Source organism: Hyaena hyaena, unplaced genomic scaffold, assembly GCF_003009895.1.
Source record: "Hyaena hyaena isolate Hyena2069 unplaced genomic scaffold, ASM300989v1 scaffold_78, whole genome shotgun sequence".
In the NCBI taxonomy this organism is placed as follows: Eukaryota; Metazoa; Chordata; class Mammalia; order Carnivora; family Hyaenidae; genus Hyaena; species Hyaena hyaena.
Window position 1 is genome coordinate 1,540,486 of NW_024080710.1, and position 25,534 is coordinate 1,566,019.

General features: G+C 44.1%; 1 protein-coding gene across 1 annotated transcript in view; it reads left to right on the forward strand.

The window, feature by feature from the left end:
• The window catches only part of VSTM4 (V-set and transmembrane domain containing 4), a 108,393-nt gene that overhangs the window by 57,379 nt on the left and 25,480 nt on the right, over window positions 1-25,534 (forward strand). Inside the window, exons 6-7 of the mRNA XM_039233654.1 lie at window positions 14,091-14,197; window positions 15,644-15,705. Coding sequence (XP_039089585.1) covers window positions 14,091-14,197; window positions 15,644-15,705 — 169 coding nt within the window. The remainder of the gene's footprint in view (window positions 1-14,090; window positions 14,198-15,643; window positions 15,706-25,534) is intronic.

Sequence of the window (25,534 nt, forward strand, 5' to 3'; positions counted from 1 at the left end):
AAGTGAAATCCACAGTAAGCAGAAGAAAGGATATAATAAAGATTAGAGCAGAAATCAATGACATGGAAAATACACACACACATACGCACGCGCGCGCACACATACACGCACACACAGAAAAATCAATAAAACCAAAAGTTGGTTCTTTGAAAAGATCAATAGAATTGACAAGTGTTAAGTTAGACTCCACCTGAAAATAAAAAAGAAAAAGCCAATTACTGAATCAGGAAGATAAAAGGGAATCGCTACAGACTCAATAAAAGTTAACAGGATTATAAGAAAATATTATGAACACATTTATTCTAACAAATAAGACAACATAGATGAAATGAAAAAGCTCCAAGAAAGACACAAATTATCAAAAAATTGATTTAAAAAGAAAGCTATAATCTGAATAAGCCTATCATAAATCAAGAAATTGAATTGTTAGCTAAAATCTTTCCAACGAAGAAAAGCCCAGGCCCACGTTGCTTTACTGGTGAAATATATCAAGAATTAAAGGAAAAAATAATACTAATCCTTCACAAATTATTTCAAACAGTTCAAGAAAGCAGTCTTTTCAACAAATAATGCTCGGATAAAATATATAAAGAACTCTTACAACTCAATAATAAGATGACAAATAACACAAAAATGGGCCCCCCCCCAAAAAAAAGATTTGAACAGATATTTCCCTGAAGACGATATATAAATGGCTAACAAATTCATGAAATTATATTCCATTTCATTGGTCATTAAGCAGTACAAACAAAACCAGAATGTGATGCCACTGTATACACCCACTACAACGGCTATAAAAAGACAATGATGTCAAGTGTTGGTGAGGATGTGGAGAAACTGGAACTCTGTTCATTGCAGGTGGAAATGTGAAGTGGTATAACTGCTTTGAAAATCAATTTGGTAGTTTCTTAAAACATTCAGCGTAAACTTACCATATGACCCAGAGATTGAACTCCTAGGAATCTGCCCAAGAGAAATGAAAGCATTTATCCACACGAAGACATACATGCAGTTGTTCACAGCTGCTTTGTTCATAGTAACCAGAAGCTGGAAACAATCTAAATATAGCAATCAACTGGTGAATGGATAAACAACATGTAGTAATGCATTCAATGAAGTACAGTGTGGTAATAAAAAGGAACAAACCACTGATACATTCTTCACATGGATGAATCTCAGAAACATTATGTAAAGTAAACCAGATGCAAAAAAATACATATTGTATGATACCATTTATCTGAAATGCCCAGAAAAGGAGAAATTGATAGGAACAGAAAAGAGTTGCTTAGGGCTGAGGGTGGTAGTAAGAATTAACTATAAATGAACAAGAGGGAAATTGGGGGGGGGGTGGTAATAGAAATGTTCCAAGACTATTGTAGTGATGGTTGCACCACTTTATAAATCCACCAAAAAATTATTGAGTCATACCCTTGAGATCAATGACTTTTGTGGTGAGTAAATTACACCTTGATAAAGGTATTTGTTTCTTTTTAAAAGATCGTACCTGCACAGAGTCCTAAGGACCGGCATTTCAGAGGTGGGGGGAGGTTACAGCTGGGGAGTGCAGAGGCTGAGGGACCAGCCTGCGGTGCTTCTCAGGATTTGCTTGCTGTGGTCTACTGTGTCCCTTGCATCATTAGCAAGTAGTGCCATTAGAGCCCCTCTCTTCCCCTCCCAAGTCTTACCCTTCGGTAATAGAGCTAAGACATACCCCTACTCTGAGCTGGTGCCAAGGCTAGAAGTACAGAAAAGGTGTCACCCCAGCCTGGTGGGCATTAGAGTTTGGTCTCCCCCAGCCATGGGATACCTACTAGAGGTCAGTGATGACCACAGTGTCGCACTCAGAGGCTGCCCCTCTACGAGCTGGTGCTGTCAGTGAACCTGTGAGTGCCTGAGTCAAGATCTCTCCATGGACATGTGTCCTGTTGGGCCAGTTCACAGATCTACCTCTGGAAAGCTTGCCTTTACTCCACTGCACCCCAGGACCGTGCATGGGTACCTTGCCGACTTGTATTCATATTGCTGATTAGAACCTCAGGCTGATTTGACTCCCTACAGTCCAGATTCCTTACTAGTGAACTGGTCAGTCCTTACCTTTCAACTGAATTGTGCTCTGCCTCTGCAGCCCACACAGAGGCTCCTTCTGTCCCCCTGTCATGCCCGGGCCTCCCAGACCCCAGCTCCATCTGTGCTATGGCATAGGACGCTGGGCCCCTGGAGCCTCAAGCTATTACCAGGATAAATGTCCTTCTCTGTCCTCTGACCACTTCCTCCTAAGGGAGAATGGGCAGAGGGCACAGGACCAGGGCAGGATGCCAGGAATGGAAACCCTCAGGCCGGGGAGGGACTCTCAGGAAGAGGCCACATGAAGCTGCGGTCACCAAGAGGAGGGTCCGCCAAGTGACCGGGACAGACCTGGAGACTCTAGGGGATTCCATGACTTGTTGCAAGAAGTTCATACTGAAGGAAAGTGAGTCTCATTCTGAACGTGTGTCATCCCCAAAGTCGGAAGTTGCTATCTCCCGGGAGGGGGGTGGCCCTGACTTTGGGGTGGGGAGATTGTTTCTTTCCCATGGCTAAGAGCTCTCCTGGAGCAGAAAGCTGAGCCCAGAGCATCTCAGCATTCGGCAAGATTTTTCAGCTACATAAAAGCAGTTCAAGGAGTAAGCATGAAACTGCTCCAAAAGGTCCCACAAAGTCAGATTTGAAATGAAAGGCCACCAATTGCATAGAGATATGGCGTGTCCCCACACCATGACACCTCGTCCATGGATTCAGATGCCTTCTTTCCTGTAAGTCAAGCTCCAGGAAAGTTGCCAAGAGGATGGACGTGGGCATCAGAAAGGCAATTCCCAGCCAGTAGATTTCCTGATCTGTTGCTTGACCCCTTCTTATGGGTTTGAGATAAGAAAGCATGTGCAAATAGGAGAAATTGAAGTGCACATGAGGTTCCCTGTGCCAACAGCAGTTACGACTGAAGTAATCCAAGGTTTCTTCATGTTTCCTGGTGCATGTGCTTTCTCATGGATACACAGGGGCACAGACTCTTTATATGCTGGATAAATTACAGGCATAGCATTACTGTGGTTTGTGAGCTTTGTTTAAAGCACTTTTGAGTTTTTTTCTGAACAGAGATTTTTTTTTTAAAAACATACCCTTACAGTCGAAGTATGGGATTTAATTAATAATTGATTTGTTCAGAATCTTAGTGTGAAGCATATAGGAGGATTAGGAGGAACTTAACTGAGGAACAAGGGGGAGAAGAAGGGGGGAAATGGTGGGGGAAAGGGAGAGAGGCAAACCATGAGAGACTCTTGAATGCTGACAAAAACTGAGGACTGATGGATGTGGGGGGGAGGGGGGATGGGCATGGAGGAGGGCACTTGTGGGGATGAGCACTGGGTGTTATATGGAAACCAATTTGACAATAAACTATTTGTAAAAAAAAAAAAGACACACACACACACACACACACACACAAAGAATCTTAGTGTGAAGGCAGAGATTATTTCAAAGGGAATCTAAAGATACTGGCTCTGAACTGAAATATGTAACTACTTGCTTCATTATCATAATATTGAATAGTGGTAGTATTCTAGAATTTTCGTTTTTCTGTGAAAGATTATCTGCTGTGATATTTAAAGATTCTGAGGCCAGGCTGCCTCGATTCAAGTCTGGGCTTTGCCACTGATTGCGGTGTGCCTTTGGCCAGAGTTACCACCTCTCTGATGAAGTAGGGGCAAAGATAGCACATAGCATTGTTGGCAGGAGTCAATGAGTTAGAATGAGTAAAGTGCTTCCGATGGTCCTGGTAAATGGCAAGCTCTATGGAAATGGTTCTGTTATTATTTGGTCACACTTACGAGTGATTTTTCGGTATCAGATTTCTTGTAAGGCCTGTAGGGCAAGGATAAAAAAGCACGTAGCCCATGCCCTACAGGTCTGTGTCAAATGGGAGACCTAGAGAAGCAAAACCGTGGCAGCGCCCATGTAGTGCCCACCGAGCTGTCCCAGGCACCCAGATGAGGCACTCCTAACCTTGTCTCAGGGCTTGTGGGTGGGAGGGAAAGCTTCCTGGAGGTGAAATTTAGGCCAAATATTGAAGGAGGAGTAAGTGTTTCGGAAAAGGGTTGGGGGAGAGCAGCACACGGAAGTAGGGAGGGAGAGGTACAGTGGGTGAAAGGCTGGGGTCACTTGGTCCATGAGGGTGAGGAGCCCTGCAGAGGCAGGGCAAGCCAGCAGGGCGGAGAGGCTGGAACAGGTGGCAAGGCCCGATGCCAGGGGATGGTCACAGGGGTAAGCACGGACACATGCCATGTTCTTCATTTCCTCACCCAGGAGTGGGTGGTGTGATCGTCCCATTCTACAGATGAAAACTGATATAAAAAGAGTGTGGATGATGGTGAGGTCTTTGCCAGGCAGAGGTGGAGCTGTGAGGATGCGAGCACAGGCCACCTGGGTCCAGAACTAACACATTGTCCCAGACACGCTAGGAAAGTCAGACATGATTGTGAGTGCTTCGGTGCTGGCATTCACACAGATGAACAAGGAGGAGATGCTAGACAGAGTCAGGGCAATGGAAGCACAAGTGGGAAGGGTCTAGCCACATATGGCTGCGGCTGCCCTACATCCCCCTGACTTTGGAAAGTCAACGTGCTCTGGGTAGAGGCATCGGTTTGCAGGTGCTCCAACCATTGTTGCTCTTTGGTTGGGTTTTAGCCCACATGCATGCTGAATGCCTCCGCTGTGGCCACGTTCACCTGAGCAAGCAAACTGGCGAGGGCAGGGTTAGCAGATGTGGCCATGTGGCTCCTGGGCCCCGTCCCGCATCCCTGACATCCTTGCTGTGCCTCTTGTCCTCACCCCACCCAGCTCTCAGGCTCCGTGTCCCTCCCTAGTCCCCAGGCAGAGGAAGGCAGGAAGAGGACCGGCCTGTGAGATGGAGCCTCATTGTTATTCCTGGCATCGTGTAAAAAAAAAATCCCACTCAGGGGCTCCTAAGTGGCTCAGTCAATTGAGTGACAGACTTTGGCTCAGGTCATGATCTCACGGTGTGTGAGTTCAAGCCCCACATTGGGGTCACTGCTGTCAGCTCAGAGCCCACTTTGGATCCTCTGTCCCCCTCTCTATCTGCCCCTCCCCTTCTCATGCTCTCTCTTTCAAAACTGAATAAATATTAAAAAAGAAAACCATTCCACCTGGATTTGGCATTAGCTGGAGCCATGACACCCAGCAGCTTGGTGGCCTTAGGCCACTCGAGAGTTTTTCACCCTCTACAAAATGGGTGCAGATTTGCTTTTGTCCTTATTGCTCAGGGTCATTGTGAGGATTTAGTAAGATAGCAGTGTCTGTGGGCTAATTTCACATAATTACTCACGGTGTGCCTATGTCCCTCCTCTTGTGAACACTTTACAGGATTTATTTCTAATCCTCATAAAACCCTGAAGGGCACAAATTAGTCTCCCCAGACTAAGAATAGGAATAAAACTGCCAACTATTAGATAAATAGCTACCCCTCTGTACTATTTACGAACCTTCTGATTCCAGGTGACAGGAAGCTAGCACAGACGGTGTTACCCAGGAAGGGACCTGGCTCATCTAACTATGGGTGCTGCAGTGGGTGGGCCTCGGGGCAGCTCTGTCTAGAAGACATAGGGTTGTTGGGGTGATGACATCCATTCCTAGCCTGTCTCTGGGCAGTGCTGACCCCCCTTGGGAGGAGAGAGGTGGAAGCAGGTGCATTCCCGCCTGGCCTAATGAAGGAGTCGTCTCACTTCCTGACCAGCAAACACAACAGCACCTTGGTGGTAGGGGACCAGCCTGAACCAAGCATGGTGGCCAGAAGATGGGTGGGGCCAATCCCATGCAAACACGTACCCTCAACGGTACGGGCAATAGATGCAGGGCACATAACCCCAGTGACCTCTCTGCCATTTTTCTTACGACCCAAGATGAGAACACTGCATGGAACCACTACATAGTAATGAGGTATGATCTTACCAGTACATATTCAGAGATCCTAAATTCACAAACAAAACCAGTGGCCTGGGAAAGCCTCTGCCCAGGCTTCACAAAGCTGGCAGGGACTGCAAAGGAAGAGCTTGAACAATGGGGGGCCCCAGCAGAACCTCTCAGGTTGTGTAAGCCATTTATGATAAGAGGCCCTGAAGGCTGTAGACGGGGAGACGCTTTGGCAACTCCCTCACAAAGGAGCAGCTTTATTCTGATGCTGCTCGGAACGTGCGTGCAAAAACTCCATAGGATGGAAGCAAGCAGAGAAGAACGCACCGTGACCGCCAACATCTGCCGCTCTTTTCTCCGTGCACCGGTTCTGGCTCAGGCTGCAGAGAACTCTGTCATGTCTGGCTCCCTCTTTAAGGACTCTGAGGGAGATTCCATAATAATGATGATGATAATACTGGTAAGACAATAGTAGGTGAAACCCATTAAACACTCATTGCGTATTACATATGGTTCTATGTTCTTGGCGGGTATTACTCATTTATAAAAAAAGAGTCATTTCAAGGGAGTCACCGTGGGTGGGTGGGACCTTTTGTCCATCTTGAGAGTGGAATTCTGCAGCTTTGAAGCAGCTCCTGGCATGTGGTATCCATTAACCTTGAGTAGTCCAGTAGTAGGGGAAGCCCACAGAGCATGCTCCAAAACCTAGAGAGAGATGTTGGGAAATGTGCCCTATTTACATGAGTCATTGGGCCTTTCTCCATAGCAGCCAACCTGGGGGTGGGGGCTATAACTGTACTCCCCCCCCCAAGCTTATTGAGATATAATTGAATGTAACTGATAATGACAGTGAGTGGCCACCATAGTTGTTGAGATCAGCGTTCCTCTAAGATTCCACACTTGATGTCGTAGGGCACAGTGTTACGGGGTGATAAGTGTTCTGCATAAAATCTTGGAAAAGAGGGCACAGAGCTGCTTGGCAAGGAGCTCATGATCCTCTGGGGACCCTTATCAGGCATCGTTGTTGTCAAACAGAGATATGTGGGCAAGAGGAAAGGAAGCACGTGGATATTTCTGAAGATAAAACAGGCAACTAAAGCAATGACTGTCAAGGACAGTATGGAGAAGAAGGGCTCGGGAGGTGGGGCGGGGTGGGGAGAATGGCTCCAGGAAGCAGGCTTGGGGGGATGTGGGCACGACCAGGGCCAGCACACCTTCGTCAGCCCCACTCATGGAGGGCTTTCTGGGCTGGGTTCTTTTGATTGACAGACAACACTTGGCATCACAGTTTAGACTCAGCAAATCCCCCTGCAGCATATGACAGACAGCTGTGTGCCCAGGGATGAGGGCGCCTGTTCGTTCAACAGGAAACAAGATTACACAGACCTCAAAGAAGCATTTTGATTCATAGTTTCTATTTTGAGGCACAAAGATTGCCCGGGACCAAAGGAAACACCGGCATCTGGGGGCATGAGGGTTGGATGTATGAAAGCCCCTCAGAGTGAATGGTTAGCTGTACCTCTAGTATTATCCCAGAGAGAGGTGGGTGTTAAGTTGGTCACTGATGGATGGGTGTGAACCCATATGCCACAAGCACTGTGGGTCAATATGAGGGTACTTTGATCTCACATTTAGTTATGGAAGCAAGATGTGGCTGGGTTTTAGTTATAATTATGTACTTTGATGGGATCAGTTCAGTTTGTGCTGTTTTATTGTGTTTCCCCCCCAACTCCCAAACACTCTTAGCTATAAAGTAAAGACACCGGATTTCCACATGGCTAGCCTACCCCTCCATTTTGACAGCTGACATCACTTATTCCAGACAATTCCAGATATAGGAATTGTGCTCCCCTCCTCCTCTGTCTAATCTTGGGCCAGGATGGCCCTTGGTCTTAGGCACCAGCCGAAGCTCTTGCCTTCAAGTACCCAGCACTCAAGTTGGCCCCTCTTGCTCCCACCTAGGCAGGGCTTTAGCAGCTGTAACAGTCCCAAATTTAGTACAGACTTAGATGCAGTGCAATGCTGATATCGCTTTTCAGTACCTTCTCTTTAGGGAGCTGGTTTAAGCCCAGAGCAGCCATTGTGGATCTGGCTTGATTTACCCTCTTCCTGTCCTAGTTTTCTTATTCTCTGTTGTCTGGGCTGGGCTCAGAATCCTTGCTTCAGGGCCAAGGAGGCAGGCCGCCCTGGATCAGATCCCACATCTCCTGCCTAGACCTCTCCGAGGCTTCATTTTCCCCTCTGGGAGGGTCGGAGACTATGGCTGTCATGCCCATTTCCCAGTGCTTTGCAGAGGGTAAAGCACTCTTTACCCCTGAGTCTGCTCAGGCGTAGAGACTCCCTCTCCTCCTTACCTACCTGCTGTGTGCTTTGCTGATTCTTAGACAACACAGCTGTATCTGTGGCAACAGGAGGGTGTGCTGTACTATCTTGGGCAGTAAGATTTTTTTGGCCAAAGTTTAAATTGAAGTTGGTAGACCTCAGGGTCAAGACATGGGTCCTGGAGATACCCACATGGTAACATTGTTCTCCCTGGGTAACACTGTGAAGCGTCCCCCATTGCACCCACACACCAGAGATTCGGGTCAGTGCTACTGAGCCCCTTCATGCCCTATCTATGTTAGGCAGTGCCAGCCAGTCTGACCCTAATAATAACCCCATGAGTTTGATTGCAAGCGTACATCTCCGCATTTTACCGATTGGGGGATGAGGCCCAGGAAGTGAGTGACTTGCCCGGGGTCACCTCTCTTGTCAGAGTGGAACCTGGCAGGCCATCGGCCCCTTGTCCAGTGCCCATTCACTGGATCCGGCCATCATGTGCCACAGAAGAGAGGTGCCCAACTTTTGTGGGAGGGAGACACCTATAAGAGGTGTCTGGGCCAGAACCTTGTACCTGTTAAAATACCTCCCACGTGTGCCAGCCACTCAACCCTTATGGGAATCAGAAAGACAGCCCTGTGTACCACAAATAGTGCTGCTTTCCAGTCACACAGCTCACTCATTTAGCTGGAGTTTCTGGCCTGTTTTCTCTCTGTTTTGGTTTGACTGGTTCCAGCAATGCTCATTCCCTTGTGTCTGGGACAAAACACAGTCCTGTTCTTACCTAAGATAGAGAATAACTTTCTTGTCAGGGAATCATAAAGTGGACTTTCTTTGTTGAAAATTTCTACCAGGCTTGCTGGCTCATTGGGGGAACATAACATTTTGCGAGAGAAATCATCTGTCATGTCACTGGGGTGACTCACTGTATATGAATTCTCATCGTTGAAGTATGAATTAGGGCTAAATTTAGTTCAGTGCAGTTTTGCTGTTTAGAAGGAAAACGATGATGACAAAGTAGATCTTTTTTAGCTTACTGAAAGCCCTGGGTCTGGTAGCATACATTTATATATATCGTGTCCCCAAACTTTCACTTTATATTAAAGAGTTAAAGAACTAAGTCCAAGAAAAAAGAAGAGGAAGGAGGAAATATTTGATTCTGTGGGGTGTGAGGTACACCAGGCGAGGATGATCCAAGCTCAGAGGCGATAGACAGAAAAAAAAATACTGAATGATTCAGCAAAAAGAAACGGATCACTGTGCATTAATAAGAAGCCAAAATTCAAAGGGAATTGGGGAAAATGTTTGCAATAAATATGTCCGACTGATGTGAAGGGTGCATGCAAATCTTTAAGAAAACTCGAGACCCTAATAAATAATAGCAGATGTCCACACATCATTTACAAGAGGAAACATGATGAGACAAACACTGGAAATGTTCATCCTCACTGTCAGAGAAATGCAAGGAAAAGCAAGATCACATTTTTATTCATTAAGTAATTTTTCAAAAAACACCTGATAAACTGACTCTTAAAGAGGATGAAAACAGAAATATCCACATCCATTGACAGAGTGGCTATGAAGTAGTGCTAACTTGTTGGAAATCATTTTGACAGTGGGAATTAAATACCCTTTAAAATGGTTCTCTCAGCATTCAAGAGTCTCTCATGGTTTGCCTCTCTCCCCCTCCCCCACTATTTTGAATGCTGAGAACAAACTGAGGACTGATGGGTGTTGGGGGAGAAGGGGGAGATGGGCATGGAGGAAGGCACTTGTGGGGATGAGCACTGGGTGTTATATGGAAACCAACTTGACAATAAACTACTTGTAAAAAAAAAAAAAAACACAGTTCCAAAAATTATCTTAAATTTCACATTCATATTTTTTTTTATTATTTATTTTTAGGAAAGAGAGAGAGAGACAGCATGAGCAGGGGAGGGTCAGAGAGAGAGGGAGTCACAGACTCTGAAATAGGCTCCAGGCTCTGAGCTGGCAGTCAGCACAGAGCCCGACGCGGGGCTCGAACCCACGAATCGTGAGATCATGACCTAAGCGAAAGTCGGACGCTTAACCGAGTAAGCCACCCAGGCGCCCCTTAAATTTCACATTCAAAGGGGAAACATTTACTAAAAAGCATCAAAGACAGATTTTTAGATACAATTAGTGTAATGTAGATAAATAAATATTAAAACATTAAGAAAATAAAATGTTTCTCCTCTGTGAACAAGTAGTTCCAGCTCTAAGAATCTAACCTAAAACAAAAGTCTAAGAGTAGAAAACCATTATGCAGATATATTTATAACAATATTACGCATGTATCAAGTATTACTTAGATGTCAGGGAAATGGTTGAGTACTGTGGCCTACTTATCTTCTGAATGGAATAGTATCAGGATATAACAATACAGAAAATATAGGTTAGGTAAAAAGAAGGGTGCAAACTTATAAAATAATATTACAGAAAACCGCAATGCATAAAGGCCAAGAAAGAGTTGAAACTTGTGTCCACACAAAAACCTGGACATGGATGTTTATGGGAGCTTTATTCATAATAGCCCAAATTTGGAATCAACCAACATACCCTAAGGTAGGGGAATGGGTAAGTAAGATGTGGTACATCTAGACAATGGAATATCATTCAGGGCTAAAAAGGAATGAGCTATCAAGCCAGGAAAAGACATGGAGGAGACTTAAATGCATATTACTATGTGAAAGAAGCCAATCTGAAAAGCCTGCATAGTATATGATTCCCCTCTATGACATTCTGGAGGAGACAAAACTATGGAGATGGTAAATAGATCAGTGGTTGCCAGGGGTTGGGTGGGGGGCAGGAGGAATGAATAGGTGGAACACAGAGGGTTTTGTGGCAGTACCACTATTTTTTATGATACTACAGTGGTGGATATCTTATTATGTATTTGTCCAAACCCACGGAACTCGCACAGAGTGAGCCCTAATGTAATTTATGGACTTTGGGTGCTAATGATATTTTGACGTAGGTTCATCACTTATAACAAATGTCCCACCACCGTGAGGGGTGTTGATGGGGGAGGGTGCATATGTGTGGGGAGGGAAGGGGGGACATTTGAAAAATCTCTTACCCTTTGCTCCATTTTGCTGTGAACCTAAAAACTCTCTCTAAAAAAAATAAAGCCCATTAAAAAATTAAACAAGAAACAGGAAAAAGACTGGAAGTATTTAAGAAGGTTGTGTTTTGGTTAGGATAGATGTATTTATTTTCTTTTTTTCCCTCCATGCCTGTAATTACCATTTGAAAACATGAACATGCATTAATTTATAATGGAAAGAAAAAAATAAACACTTCAAGAGCTTAAAGCTATGAGATGAAGCTGTACATGTGGTTGTGTATTTAAGCAATTCTGAGAGTTTTTGATGCCTTGTTTCCTCTTAGTGGTCAGCGTTTTGTAAACGCACATTCCTTTGGGATATTTGTGAGTTTACACAGTTGACCCTGTGCTCTAAACCCATGGCCAGTTAGGGGTTCAGTTCCCAGTAAAAATAAGCCATCTTTGGGGAAACTCAGTGTGATCTGTATTCTTGGAATTTTCCCCACAATGTGAGTCAATCTTGGCTCATTTAAATTTTTTTTAATGTTTATTTATTTTTGAGAGAGAGAGAGAGACAGAGCATGAGTGGGGGAAGGGCAGAGAAAGAGAGGGAGATATAGAATCTGAAACAGGCTCCAGGCTCTGAGCTGTCAGCACAGAGCCCGATGCGGGGCTCAAACTCCAGAATGGCGAGATCTTGACCTAGGCCGAAGTCGGATGCTTAACCAACTGAGCCACCCAGATGACCCCAATCTTTGTTCATCTTTAAAACCCTAGGACAATGTTAGAATACCCTACCTTCTTTTATTAAATATATAGAGATATTTGTTTGTGTTTAACTTATTGTTTTGCAGTGATTATGCAGTAACATGGTCTCATAATTAAAGTTGAAAAGTTAAATAATTGACTAAAAATATATATAGCAATAATTCTTCCTGCCCGGACTCCTGTCTACTTATTTCTTCAGCAACCCCATTATAAGTAACCACTATTTTAAAATTCTTGTGAATAGTACCAGAGTTTCTTTATGCACATGTATGCATATGCTAACATATGTTTTTATTTATTTTTATTTTTCCCTACTTTTATACAAAAGGGGCATGTGTTACACATTGTCCAACACCCAGCTTTTCCACTTAATGATGTATCTTTTCTCATCATGCATAAATAGCTTCTTACTCCTCTTTGCGGAAACAGAGACCCCCTCCCCCCGCCCCTGTGTGGACTGGTGGATTCATCGTCATTTCCTTAACCAGTCCCCTGCTGATGGGCACTTGGGTTCTTATTGCTATTAACAACAGCACTGTAAGGATGAATCTTATACATACATTTCTTACACGTGCAAGGATATCCACAGAATAAATTCCCAGAAGTGAAATCGCTGGGTCAGAGTATAAGCCTCTGTAATTCTGATTGCCAAATTATTCTGATTGCCAAGTTATTCTCCTCTGGGAAGGGTTTACACTCATAGCAGCCATACATCTGAGTGTCCGATTGTCTACATTCTTGGCAAGATAGTGCTTTGCCTCCAATGTGATTATTGCCATTCTGATATGTGGAGAAAGGAAGTTCCAGTATGTTTTAATTTGGATTTTTTTTGTGAGGCAGTTTTAGCATGTTTTCATAGGTAAGAGCCTTTCCTCTTGCGTGCTGTTTACTGCCTTCTTCATTTTGATTATTAGGCAGTTGGTCATAGACTTAAGGCTTTCTCGAAAGTCTTTATGTATCAGGGAGATAGTCTGTCTTGGTAACTGCACCTGCCTAGATGGAACATGCGCCTCAGGATAAGAGATTCTAAAAGGGGCCTCCCTATGAGTTGCTGGAGCCAATACGATACACTTGAAATAAGAGTGATATCCATTCAATAAAGTGTGTAGACTCCATCCCACATGTAGGATCAAGATTTCACATCAGGCCAGTCTTTGTATCTTTTGTCACTTAGAGCCTTTGTCTTACCTGTAATAATAAGGCTTATTTATCAGTGCCGTCATTCTGGGTTATCGTGGGTAACACATCCAGGAATCTGATATTATAGTGATTACAACCTATAGCTGATAACTGAAGACACCTGCAGTCCTCCTCAGGGTGAAGCCACTTACCCTCTACTGATGGTAAAGGTACAGCAGAGAAGAATGTGTGACCCATTATGGGGGACCCTGGAGACTTCCAGAAGAAAGCATGAGCCATCATGTGAGTCCTTAGAGACTTCCAGAAGAAAGTGTGAACAATCACGGGGGAACCCTGGAGACTTCCAGGTGCAGCTCCCAATCTCTTTTCTTCGTTGCACAGGAGGGGCTCTGTTTTTGGATTCTGAACCACAAAAATATGTGCAAAGAATCTTGGTTTTACGGAAGCTCCAGCAGAAGTTTCTAATGGTATCTTAATACCCTACTATGGATGTGGCCAAGCCAGACTGTGTAACTCATGAAACCAGTGTAAACTATCAATCTGTACATCCATAAGTGTGTAGACAAGCTGGCCCTGGATCTCTCCAGGGATCTGTGAACTTTAAAAAGCACATTATAAACCACTAACTAGCTCATCTCAACATCCTTATCTTAGCTGCAGGTCAGCCCCAGACCTCCAGACATCCCTGGAGAATAACATAGAGTGATCCCAATCCAGACATAAGATAACCTTACCTTAGATAAGTACTCAGGAAGCACACAGAAACTATTGCTTCCTTTCCCTTTCCCTGGAACAAATCTGATTTTGCCTTCACCAAGACTCTTCTCTTCTATAGCTCAGGGGAGACTGTTACCAGCGTGACCAGCTTGGCCCCATTGCAACCCAAGAAAGGCAAGAGGCGGAAGGAGAAGGCTGACGTGCCTCCTGCAGTCCCTGCCAAAGGTAGGAAGCAAGCACCTGCGTGGGAGCCAGCACGACTGATCCAGGTTGGGTCTGGGGTTAGAAGTGGGATCGGGGCAGGGGGAAGAGACAGATGGAAGACATGACATCCAACGATTACATGGCTTGGAGAACCCCACCTAGATCCTGGTCATAACTGAGCCTCATTACTGAGGTGGGGCTCGGGGTGGTGCACTGGCCCAGCATGCTTTAGTGGGGAGATGGGGGGGGGTCAACATGCACAGACTGATTCCACAGTATATTCCACCCATACTGAAATATATTTCAACTATTAACATGCCCTGCATATAACAAGGTGGGACAAGGGGGTGTCAGCATCTTGGTTCATTCAAGGGAAAGAAGCCTCTGATTTTTCTAAAGGTGTAAACCAAGTAGTTTATTTTGGATTGGCCCTGGGGATAAAACGAGAGTTAGCCTTTGATTCCAATTATAATGTAGAGCAACGTGGGTGAGAAAGATGGGTGTCTCTGGAGGCAAGAACTGCTCATATATTAGGAGAACTAAGACCATGTACAGATAGCTCCTAAAATAACCATGGCCAATTTGGGAGACGTTCATACCTCAAATAATTTGAAATGTAGTTGGAAGTATTAGGACTTTCCAGGTGAACAATTTAAATAACAAGACAAGATACATTTTATCCCTCAGGTGGGGTTTCACAGGCTGTCCCTCAGGGACCTTTGAGGTCATGTGGTGAATGACACTGGTGCTCGGGCTGAACACACGTTGGGTGTACAGAAAGGCTGGAAGGCCTGGGCATTGTGGGAGGCAAGCCAAGTGTAGATCCGGGGGGGAAGGGGGGCAGAGAACCCTGCCGTAACATCTCATTCAATCAGAATAGATAGTACTCTACTTTGCCAAAGATAAAAGCGAGACTCAGAGAGCTAAGTGATGGAGTCTGGCTTGGAGGTGAGGTCTGTCTGACTTTCAAGGTCAAGTTCAAGTTCCGAATCATTGAAATGCTCATTACATGACATTGTGGGGAAGAGCCTTGGTTTTCTCCTCTGTTAAGTGGGGACCATAAGACCCTCCCTGATGATCTCTCAGGGCTGCTGTGAGGGTCAAGGTCACTGCTTTCACTATTAGTGTGTAGTTAGAATGAAGCCCCTGGGAAGTTCCCAGGCTCAGCCTTTACCAAACACACTTGGTTCTCGTCTGCACCCCTTACCTCTTTGTAGCTGGCAGTGTTTTATGCAGAGCTGTTTCGTTGACCTTGATGATGGGAAGGGATGACATGGTTTAAGACTAGGGGAGAATTGCTCTCCATTGAGGGGCACCCAGTGGTACCTAGATCAGAAACTGGAGTTCTTCCATAGGGGCAGGAAGGGGTCCGTGAGTCTCCCCAGAGTATGTCTTTGTGGCTCATGATATGTGGACATTAAGAGTCCAGGGAGAATTACAAGCTAAACTCTTGACATGTTTCCTCAGCCCCCATAGCCGCCACGTTCCATAAACCGAAGCTGCTGAAACCACAAAGGAAAGTCGCCCTGGTGAGTGACCCTATTCTGTTTGTTGCTGTCCCCTCAAGCCTTAAATACACCGCAGAGCCCAAGTTGTAGCTTTACTGACTCCAACCATGCTGATAGCTCTCGGTGCTTTGATCCCCAAGCAAGGACATTCTCTCTGCTTGGGTCAGCTTTTGGGACATCTTCTCCTGACATCTTGTTCCCAGAGTGGCTTTCTAAAAATCAAAACAGAACACATATTTTGTTATAAATGCTACTTTGCAAAAAGAAAGAAAAAAAAGTCACACTCAGGAAGGTATAAAATGGAATATGGGCCTGCTTGCATACATTTCCCTGATAACCACTCTGGAGAGACTGCTGAAGAACCTTCCAGAAAATATGTCATAGCCTTTTATTTTGAAATAAGTTTAGGATCACAGAAGGGTTGGGAAAAAACGGAGAGTGCCCATCTGCCCTTCACCCAGCTTCTCCTAATGTTAGCATCTCACATAGCCATGGTGAATTTTTCAAAAGTAAGATTACCATCAGCACATTGCCATTAGCCACACCCCAGACTTTGAAAGGATTTCAGCAGTTTTTCCACTTATGTTCTTTTTCTGTTCCAGGACCCAGTCCAAGTTATCACATTGCATTTAGTTGTCATGTGTCCTGAGTTTCCTCCAATCTGTGACATTCCCCAGTCATTCTTTTTCTTTCATGGCCTTGATGCTTTTAAAGAGTATTAACCAGTTATTTTTTTTACAATGTCCTTTGATTTGCCTTTCTTTGAGGTTTTCTGGTGAGTAGAGATGACATGAGGTTCTGGATTATGGAGTAGAATGCAGAGGTGATCTTTCCTTCTCAGTGCATCTTTTCAGGGATGCATGATGTCGATCTGTCTTATTAAAGGTGACATTAATTGCGATCACTTGGTTAGGGTGGCCTGTGCCAGGTTTCTCTGTACAAAGTTACAGAGTTATTTTTCACTTTCCATACTTTATTTGTGAGGCTCCAGTCATTAAGTCTGGTTCACATCCAAGGGAAGGAGACGAGCTCCCTGTCCTGAGGAAGGAGTATCAAAGAATTTGTGGATCTGTGTGAACTAACACAGTAATTAATAAATATTTCAGGGGAGATAACGTGAAGTCTAAGTCAACATCATGTTTCTCCTTGAACTTTTACCCACACTTCTAGCATTCATTGATGGATTTTGCTTGTAGCAGTTATTAGTATGGTGTGCTAATAGTGATTTTCTATTTTCCTTAATCCCTCTACATTTACTACTTGAAATTCTTCTGTAAAGAAGAGCTGGACACCTTCTCTTATTTATTTGTTCACTGATTTATATCAGTACGTGTGCATGAACATGAACAATTTTAAGCTTCTAATTATATTGTTTTTACTTTGTTTCCAGTATTGCTTAGCGGTTGTATATTTGTATGAGAGACAGAGAGAAAGACAGAGGGGGAGATAAATTGGCAACCCTATTCTAAAATGTGGCCAAGATAATCTTGAAGGAAAAGAAAACAGTGGAGGATTTATACGTCAATTCCCAAGATTTATCTTAAAGCCACAATAATTAATAAGCTATAGTATTAGCACAAAGATAGATAAATTGATACAAAGGAATAGAATAAAGAGCCCCAAACAGATCTAGTTATGTACTGTCACTTGATTTATGACAAAAGAGGCATTGCGGGGCAGTACAGGGATTACTTTCCAATATAAGGTGATGGGTCTGTTGGATGTCATATGAAAAACAATCCCTAACCCCTACTTTACAAAAATTAGATAAGGATCATACACTTGTCTAATTGCATGTCTAATCTGTCATGCATACATCTAACAAAGGTTCTTTTCTAGAATATCTGAACACCTATAAATCAATAGGATGTAAAAAGACAAGACTACAAAAAAATCAGAAGTCTGAAATATGCATTTCACAACAGGAGATACACAAATAATCAGTAAGCTCATGAAAAATATTTAATCTCAAAGTTCACACCTATGAGGATGGCTAAAATGAAATACTTCTTTCTTTTTTTGCCTGTTTTTCTCTGACCCATTGGGAATTTAGGAATGTATGAAGTTTTATATGTTTGTCAGATCCTTTTTTATTTTACTTTATGTTTCATATTTCAAAAATCATTAATTGCCAGTTTCATTAAATTTCACCACTGCATTCTTTTTTTTAAAATTTATTTATTTAAATTCAAAGTGGGTTGGGGCACCTGGGTGGTTCAGTCCGTTAAATGTCCAACTTCGTCTCAGGTCATGATCTCACAGTTCGTGAGTTTGATCCCCGCATCGGGTTCCGTGCTGACAGCTCAGAGCCTGGAGCCTGCTTCACATTCTATGTCTCCCTCTTTCTCTGCCCCTCCCCCACTTGTAATCTGTCTCTCTTTCTGTCTCAAAAAAAATAAACTTAAAAAAAATTTAAAAATCAAGTTAGTTAGCATACTGTGTAGTATTGGTTTCAGGAATAGAACCCAGGGATTCCTCATTTACATATAACACCCAGTGCTCATCCCAACAAGTGCCCTCTTTAATGCCCATCACCCATTTAGCCCTTCTCCCTACTCCCCTCCCCTCCAGCAACCCTCAGTTTATTCTCTGTATTTAAGAGTCTCTTATGGTTTGCCCCTCTCTCTGCTTCTATCTTATTTTTCTTTCCCTTCCCGTATGTTCATCTGTTTTGTTTCTTAAATTAGACATATGAATGAAGTCATATGATATTTGTCTTTCTCTGACAGACTTACCTCATTTAGCATAATATACTCTAGTTCCATCCACGTTGCTGCAAATGGCAAGATTTCAGTCTTTTTCATTGCCTAGTAATATTCCACTGTGTATCTATCTCTATATCTATCGATATCTATATATCACATCTTCTTTATCCATTCATCACTATACTCTAAACAATTATTTGAACCAAACATTTACTAGTTTTGTTATTATTCTTTCTTGAAGCTAATGTCTTTCCCCCTAATATCTTTATTTGCCTTTACATTTGAGCAGCTTTTCTGTGAATGGAATTCTAGTTTCAGAACAGTTTCCACTCTGTTCTGGGAAATATGCTAAGGGCTTTATGTGCATTTCTATTTACTTCCCATATTGATCAGTATAAATGCCAAATTCCTTACTGTGGTCTCTAATGCCCTATACCGTGCAAGCCATATATGTAGTTTAACTTTTTTAGTAGCCACATTGAAGAAGTAAAAGGAAATAAGTGAAACCAATTTTAATAATATGGTTTATTTAACCCAATATAACAAAAATAGTATCATTTAAGCATATAATATATACAAAAATTATTAATGAAATATTTTACATGCTTTTTATTCTGCAAAGACTTCAAAATCCAGTGTATATTTTATGCCTACTGCACATCTCATTTCAGAACCACATTTTAAGTGCTTGGAAGCCACATTGGACTAGTGGCTACCATATTGGAAAACACCTGAATATGATCTAGCCTACACTACTTCTTTGACAACATTTTGGCCACTGACCCCCTTCCTTGTTCCTTTCTGGCCACACCAGCCTCCTTGCTAGTCCTTAGACATACCAAGAATGCTCTGGAAGGACCTTTGCACCAGTTCTTCACTCTGCCTGGAACATTCTCCCCAGGATATGGTTGTGGCTTATCTACTCACCCCCTCAGGTCTCTCTATTCAGCTGTCACCTTGATGAAGAAACCTTCTTGAAATCCTATATAAAACTCTGCTCACCCTCTGATGGCACTCCCTGATGAGAGGTGCCTTGATGTGCTTTATATTTATCTATTAGTTGCCTCTCTCTTCTACCAGAATGTATGGCCCATGAAGGCAGGGAGCCTGTCTGCTGTGGTCACTGCTGTATCCTCCATACCCAGAGCAGTGTCTAGCATGATAGGGATTTGTTATTGACTCCGCACGCCAGCTCAGTAGAGTTGGTTTTGTCATTCTGCTTTTACAGATGGGTGCCTTGAGATGCAAAGTCAGCAAAGTGCAAGACGGAGCCCAGGGTCATGCAGACCTGAATCTGGTCCTTCTGAATGCAAAACGTAAAGTTTTAACCAGTTCATATGGATTCTTGCCTCAAAGTGGAGCCTGGGTCTGGTTGCTTCTGACATAGTCTTCTGGCCCAGCCTGTCCCTGTGCTTGCTGCTTTGTGCCCAAGTTTCCTGCTATACTACTGGAGAGGCTGGTTCACTGTTTTCCAAAGAAAGACTTCTTTTGCTTGCAGTGCACTGTGGCCTCTGATGGGCTTTTCATTCAGTGTGATTCCATCTGGTTCATATCGTGAAAAATTCCTCACCAGCTCTTCTCTCTTGCCTACTCCTGTCTTGCCCCCAAATGTAGCAGCCAAGTCTTTGCTAATTTTAATAGATCTCTGGTCATTTAGTGGGCTTTTGGAAACTGAGTTGAGCAGAAAAGCTAAACCTATCAACACCCCCTCACTCTTCAAGTGTGCATATTGCTGCACATGTGTGTACCTGTGTATCCTTTTCAGATTTTCTCTACATTCAGATATTTATCAACAACCTCAAGAAAGGATGTGCATTGTACATGTTCCCGCCTTACGTTCTCTCTGAGATGTTCAGGAGCTATTGGTTCTAATCCAGAATCTTACCCCTGGTAATAACAGAAACAGCTATTTACTGATGCTCTGTGGATATATCCTAGAGAGACAGCCAAAATAGTACCTTTTCTTTCTCTTTCTTTCTTTCTTTCTTTCTTTCTTTCTTTCTTTCTTTCTTTCTTTCTTCTTTCTTTCGAAAGAGAGAGAGAGAGAGAGTAAGCAGGGGAGAGGCAGAAAGAGTGGGGGACAGTAGGCTCCAGGCTCTGAGCTGTCAGCACAGAGCCCAATGCAGGGCTCGAACTCATGAACCATGTGATCATGACCTGAGCCAAAGTCGGACACTCAGCTGACTGAGCCACCCAGGTGCCCCCCAAAAAGTGCTTTTTGCATGTTGCCATAGTTAACTTTCCTAATAAGTTCTTCACTCCCGATCCCCAGTTTTGCATGTTAGGGCACACACTCCGTTTAAGAAAAGTGAGTTCCCACGCCTCACAGGCGTGTTGATCCTTCTGTGAAGACAGCCCCACTGCCCCGGTAGATGACCCCTTGGCTGTGTTGTTGGTCTTAAATGGACAACTATCTCTAGTCCACAGCCTGGGGGTCGCACCTCTCATTTATCCATTGAACAAAAATCAGTTGTACATTTATGGGGTACAAAATGCTGCATTAAGCACTTGAGGGGCCAGTTATAAGCAGAGCAGAATCAACAGTATTTTCAAAAATAACTCTGGTCTTAGTCACAAGTTTTTGTTGTGACTAAGAGTTTTGTTTGTTTGAGTTTTGTTTGTGTGTTTGTTTGAGCTGGTGTGCTCCTCCCGACGCAGATTCAACATAGGACATTCTTAATCTTCACAGAAAGTTAATCGGGGCAGTTATGTGATTTATATGCATCTAATTATATGCATCACAGGGATTCTTTGTTTTATGGTAGTATCTCCAATAACATTTCTTAAGTACCAGATTATCTGTTAATTGCTTACAAGACGAAAAGACTTAACATTTTCTACACCAAATTTTCCAGAAACGAGTCAGTTTGGACACCAGTTCATACCTAGAGCAATATATGATAAAGAAAAGAGCTGACTTTGAATGGGACTCTGGCTGACCAGCAGTTTAGAGTCACAAATATCAGGCCTAGCGTCTGCAAGTTTGTTACTATTCAGCTTTATTCTCCCAGGAGGGCAGCATTGACCTTAGTCTCAATTTGGTCGATATTTAGCTCTCAGATCAATAAGTCTTGATGGTAGCTGAGACTAAAGTCAATAGATACTTGTTGACTCACGCGGGCCTTGGTGGATAGTTTAGAAAATAACTTGGAGACATCTTTTCTCCTGGGCCTGGCACAAGTTTAGGTGTTCAGTTCTGTCCCAATTCCGTTTTGCTATCATCACCATGAACCAGTGCTTCCTGGAGTGGTTATAGGCCACAGAGCTGCAGCTGCCCTCTCTCCGGAGTGATGTTAGCACATGGTCACCTCAAGAAGTCAAGCTGCCCACTGACCCTGGCACCTCTTTAACAAGAGGGAAGAATGTTTATTGAGTACCTGCTATGTGCCAGTTCCTCTGCTGGGGGCTTATAGATTCCGTCTTACTCATCTTTTTTTTTTTTAATTAAGTTTATTTATTTTTGAGAGAGAGAGAGAGAGAATAAGCAAGGGAGGGGTAGAGAGAAAAGGGGACAGAGGATCTCAAGCGAGCTCTGCACTGACAGCACACGTCTCAAACTCGTGAACCTCAAGATCATGACCTGAGCCGAAGTCGGACGCTTAACTGACTAAGCCACCCAGGCACCCCTCCATATCACTCATCTTAACTGTAAATCTTAACTGCCAGCTCCTGATGGGCCCTCTGGACTCCAGCAGGCAAAAATCACAGACGCGTTTCCTTGTGTTTTCACCCTCAAAGCATAAAAGTGGGGGCCTTTTTGTATGTTTCTGAGACAGCACGGCATTTTGTGGGAAGTACATATGCCAGAGACTGGGAGTGGCTGGGAGGTTTCAAAAATAATAGGATTCAAGAGGAAAAAAGAGAGGAACAAGGCATTTTAGACATTTTGTAATCAAGATGCACAGGCTGACCCTCCTCTTTTTTCACAAACAAGCAGGACACAGCCCGCTTTCCAAGTTATCTTATCACATAACGAACGAGGCCACACACCGTCACCAAGGGTCTCTGACTGGCAGTGTGATCGTTCTGTCTAATAACCATAAACACTGACAGGGAGTCATTGTTTCTACACCAGTGCTTCTTCTTCTTTTTGGGGCCAAGGGAGGACTTTAGCAAAACGTAAAATGTGTCGTTTCCCCATGGCAGAGCCCCCAGAACTTGTGGGGCTAATGCAGAAACTTCCAGGAAAAGCTGTCATTGCTTCCTTGTTTCTGAAGAAACAGAGAAAAATCAGATGTGCTTTGGATTGATTTTCACTGTATTGGGTCAGTTATTGATTTGGAGGTCAAGTGGAGGAAGAGGAAACAGTTTCTGTGATTGTGGAGGCAAGACCTCAGTGCTTAAAGAATGGCAACAGGAAATATGGATTTGAGAGGAGGGTAATCAGGACCCCAAAACTAACCGAAAGAGAAGAGAATACAGTCCTTCGGATTCAATGAACATTTTAAAAAAGTTTATTTATTTATTTTGAGTGTGAGTGGGGGAGGGCCAGAGAGAGAGAGGGAGAGAGAATCTCACGCAGGCTCCGCACTGTCAGCACAGAGCCCAATGCAAGGCTCAAACCCATGAAGCTGTGAGATGGTGACCTGAGCCCAAACCAAAAGTCAGACCTACTGAGCCACCCAGGTGTCCCTGGGCTCAGTGAACTTTTGTACACTCCTGCCTCTGAGTTAACACCCTCATCACCTCTGTAATTAAGGCACTTGTACGTAGTACCCAGTAGCCAGAAGGCTCAGGCTACCTCTTTTCTCTAAGGAGAAAATGATCTCTTGCAAGCAAAAGATCCGAGACACAGAACACAGATAAATCAGGAACATGATGGGCTTAATTACCCCAGATTTCCCAGTGGGCCTGTTCCATCCTGTCTGTCCCGCTCGGATCCATCCTCCACGTGGCCACCTAGAGATTGTTCCCAAACACAACTCCAACTGTGTCCTTTCCCTGCCAAAAATACTCTCTTGGCTCCCCCTTGCTTCCTGCATGAAGCACAGCTTCCTGTGAGCGACGACGTAAGGACAGACTGGGCTGTCCCCCGCTGCAGGTGGCTCTGCCCGGCACCTGCTGCCCCACCTCGTCCTCCTGCAGAGCCGCCACTCCCCTCAGAGAGGTGGCTCCCCAAAGACCTTCTTTTGGAGTCCTCCTGCCCCTGGAGCCTCACTTACCCGCAAATCTAGTAGTCTGGGCACCTGTTATGCCTCCGGAGTCAGTGCTCCCCCATCACCAACTCACAAGACACTTTTCAGGGAAGTTGTTATTTCTGACCCCTCAAGGCATCCCCGTCCTTGTTCCTGGAGGTGAACGTGGATCATCCGCCACCACGCCAGCTGACTGCTCTCCTTCCTGGCTGCTGCCCGTCCCCACACGGGGAGGCCGCTTCCCCTCCTCCACCTGTCCGGGGTGTTGGCTGTCTCTGGGATGCTCTTCTCCTTGAACAGATTACCAGGGAGAGGCGACACTGTCCCAGTTGAACCACCGGGCAGCCCATCTGTTCTCTCACGTGCATCTTCAAGTCAGGTCCAGATTGCTTCCTCTGACTGTTCATGATGCCTTTGTCCTGGAGGCTCCGCATGCACCCCCAGTTCATCGCGGCCACACGGACCCATCATGTCCCCCAGCCCTGCTCCACCTGGGATATCCCGGCCTCAGGGAATGGCTGTCCCATCCAAAATCTAGGTACCTTCTCCCTCACCCCTATGTCCACTGGTGCCCGAAGCCCGTCTGTTACTTCTCAGGATGCCGGGGCTCCTTCCTTTCCTCCCACTGGCCGCGCAACTGCCTCTCAGGCCACCACCTCCCCATCCACCTGACTTCCGGGCCTGTGTTTGGGGCCTCCACAGCACCTTACTTGTATTTTAGCACTTCCCACAGCACATCGAAGTTATATTTACCCGCCTGATCAGACTTTCCTCTCCACTAGAACCATGTGGTTCCTTTATACAACGTGACTTTTACATTTCTTATACTACAATGGCTGTACATTGTAGATACCTTAGATTGTGTAGACAGTGGGGACTGTTTTCTTTTAGTTGTGCTAAAGTACACATCACATAAAACATACCATCTTAGCCATTTTTAAGTGTACAGTTCAGTAGTGTTAAGTACATTCACATTGCTGTGCAAACGATCTCCACAAATCTTTTCATCTTGCAAAACTCTGTATTTATTAAACAACACCCCTCCCTCCCCTCTTCCATCAAACGCCTCCTCCCCCATTTTCTGTCTTTATAAATTTGATTACATGAGGTACTTCGTGCAAGAGGTATGTATCTTGTTGTGACTGGCTTATTTCACTTAGCATAACATTGTCAAGGACCATCCATGTTGCAACAGGTGTCAGAATTTCTTTTTTTTTTTTAAGCCGAATAATATGTGCTTGGATGTAGATGCCACATTCTGCTTATTCATTCATCTGTCCATAGACACTAGAGTGGCTTCACACGTTAGCTATTGTGAATGATGCCACTGTGAACATGGTTATACAAATATCTTTTTGAGTTCTTGATTTTAGTTCTTGTGGACATATATCTAGAACAGGAATTGCTGTCATGTGGTGATTCTATTTTTAAGGTTTTAAAGAATTGCCATACTGTTTGCCACAGCAGCTGTACCATTTCACGTTCCCACCAACAGTGCACAGGGATGCAAGGATTCAGTTTCTCTACATCTTTGCCAACACTGTTCTTTTCTGGTTTTCTGTTTTGTTTTTTTGGCTAGTAACCATCTTAACGGGTGTGAGATGGTATCTCGTGGTGGTTTTAATTTGCAATTCCCTAACAATTAGTGATGTTGGACATCTTTTCATGTTCTTGTTGACCATTTGTGTATCTTCTTTGGAGAAGTATCTATTCAAGTCTTTTCCCCATATTTAAAAATCAGGTTGTTTGTTTTGTTGTTGAGTTGTAGGAGCTCTTTATATATTCTGGATATTACCTTCTTTTTTTTTTTTTAAATGTTTTATTTATTTCTAGGAGAGAGAGAGACAGCGTGAGCAGGGGAGGGTCAGAGAGAGAGGGAGTCACAGACTGAAACAGGCTCCAAGCTCTAAGCTGGCAGTCAGCACAGAGCCCGACGCGGGGCTCGAACCCACAAACCGCGAGATCATGACCTAAGCGAAAGTCGGACGCTTAACCGACTAAGCCACCCAG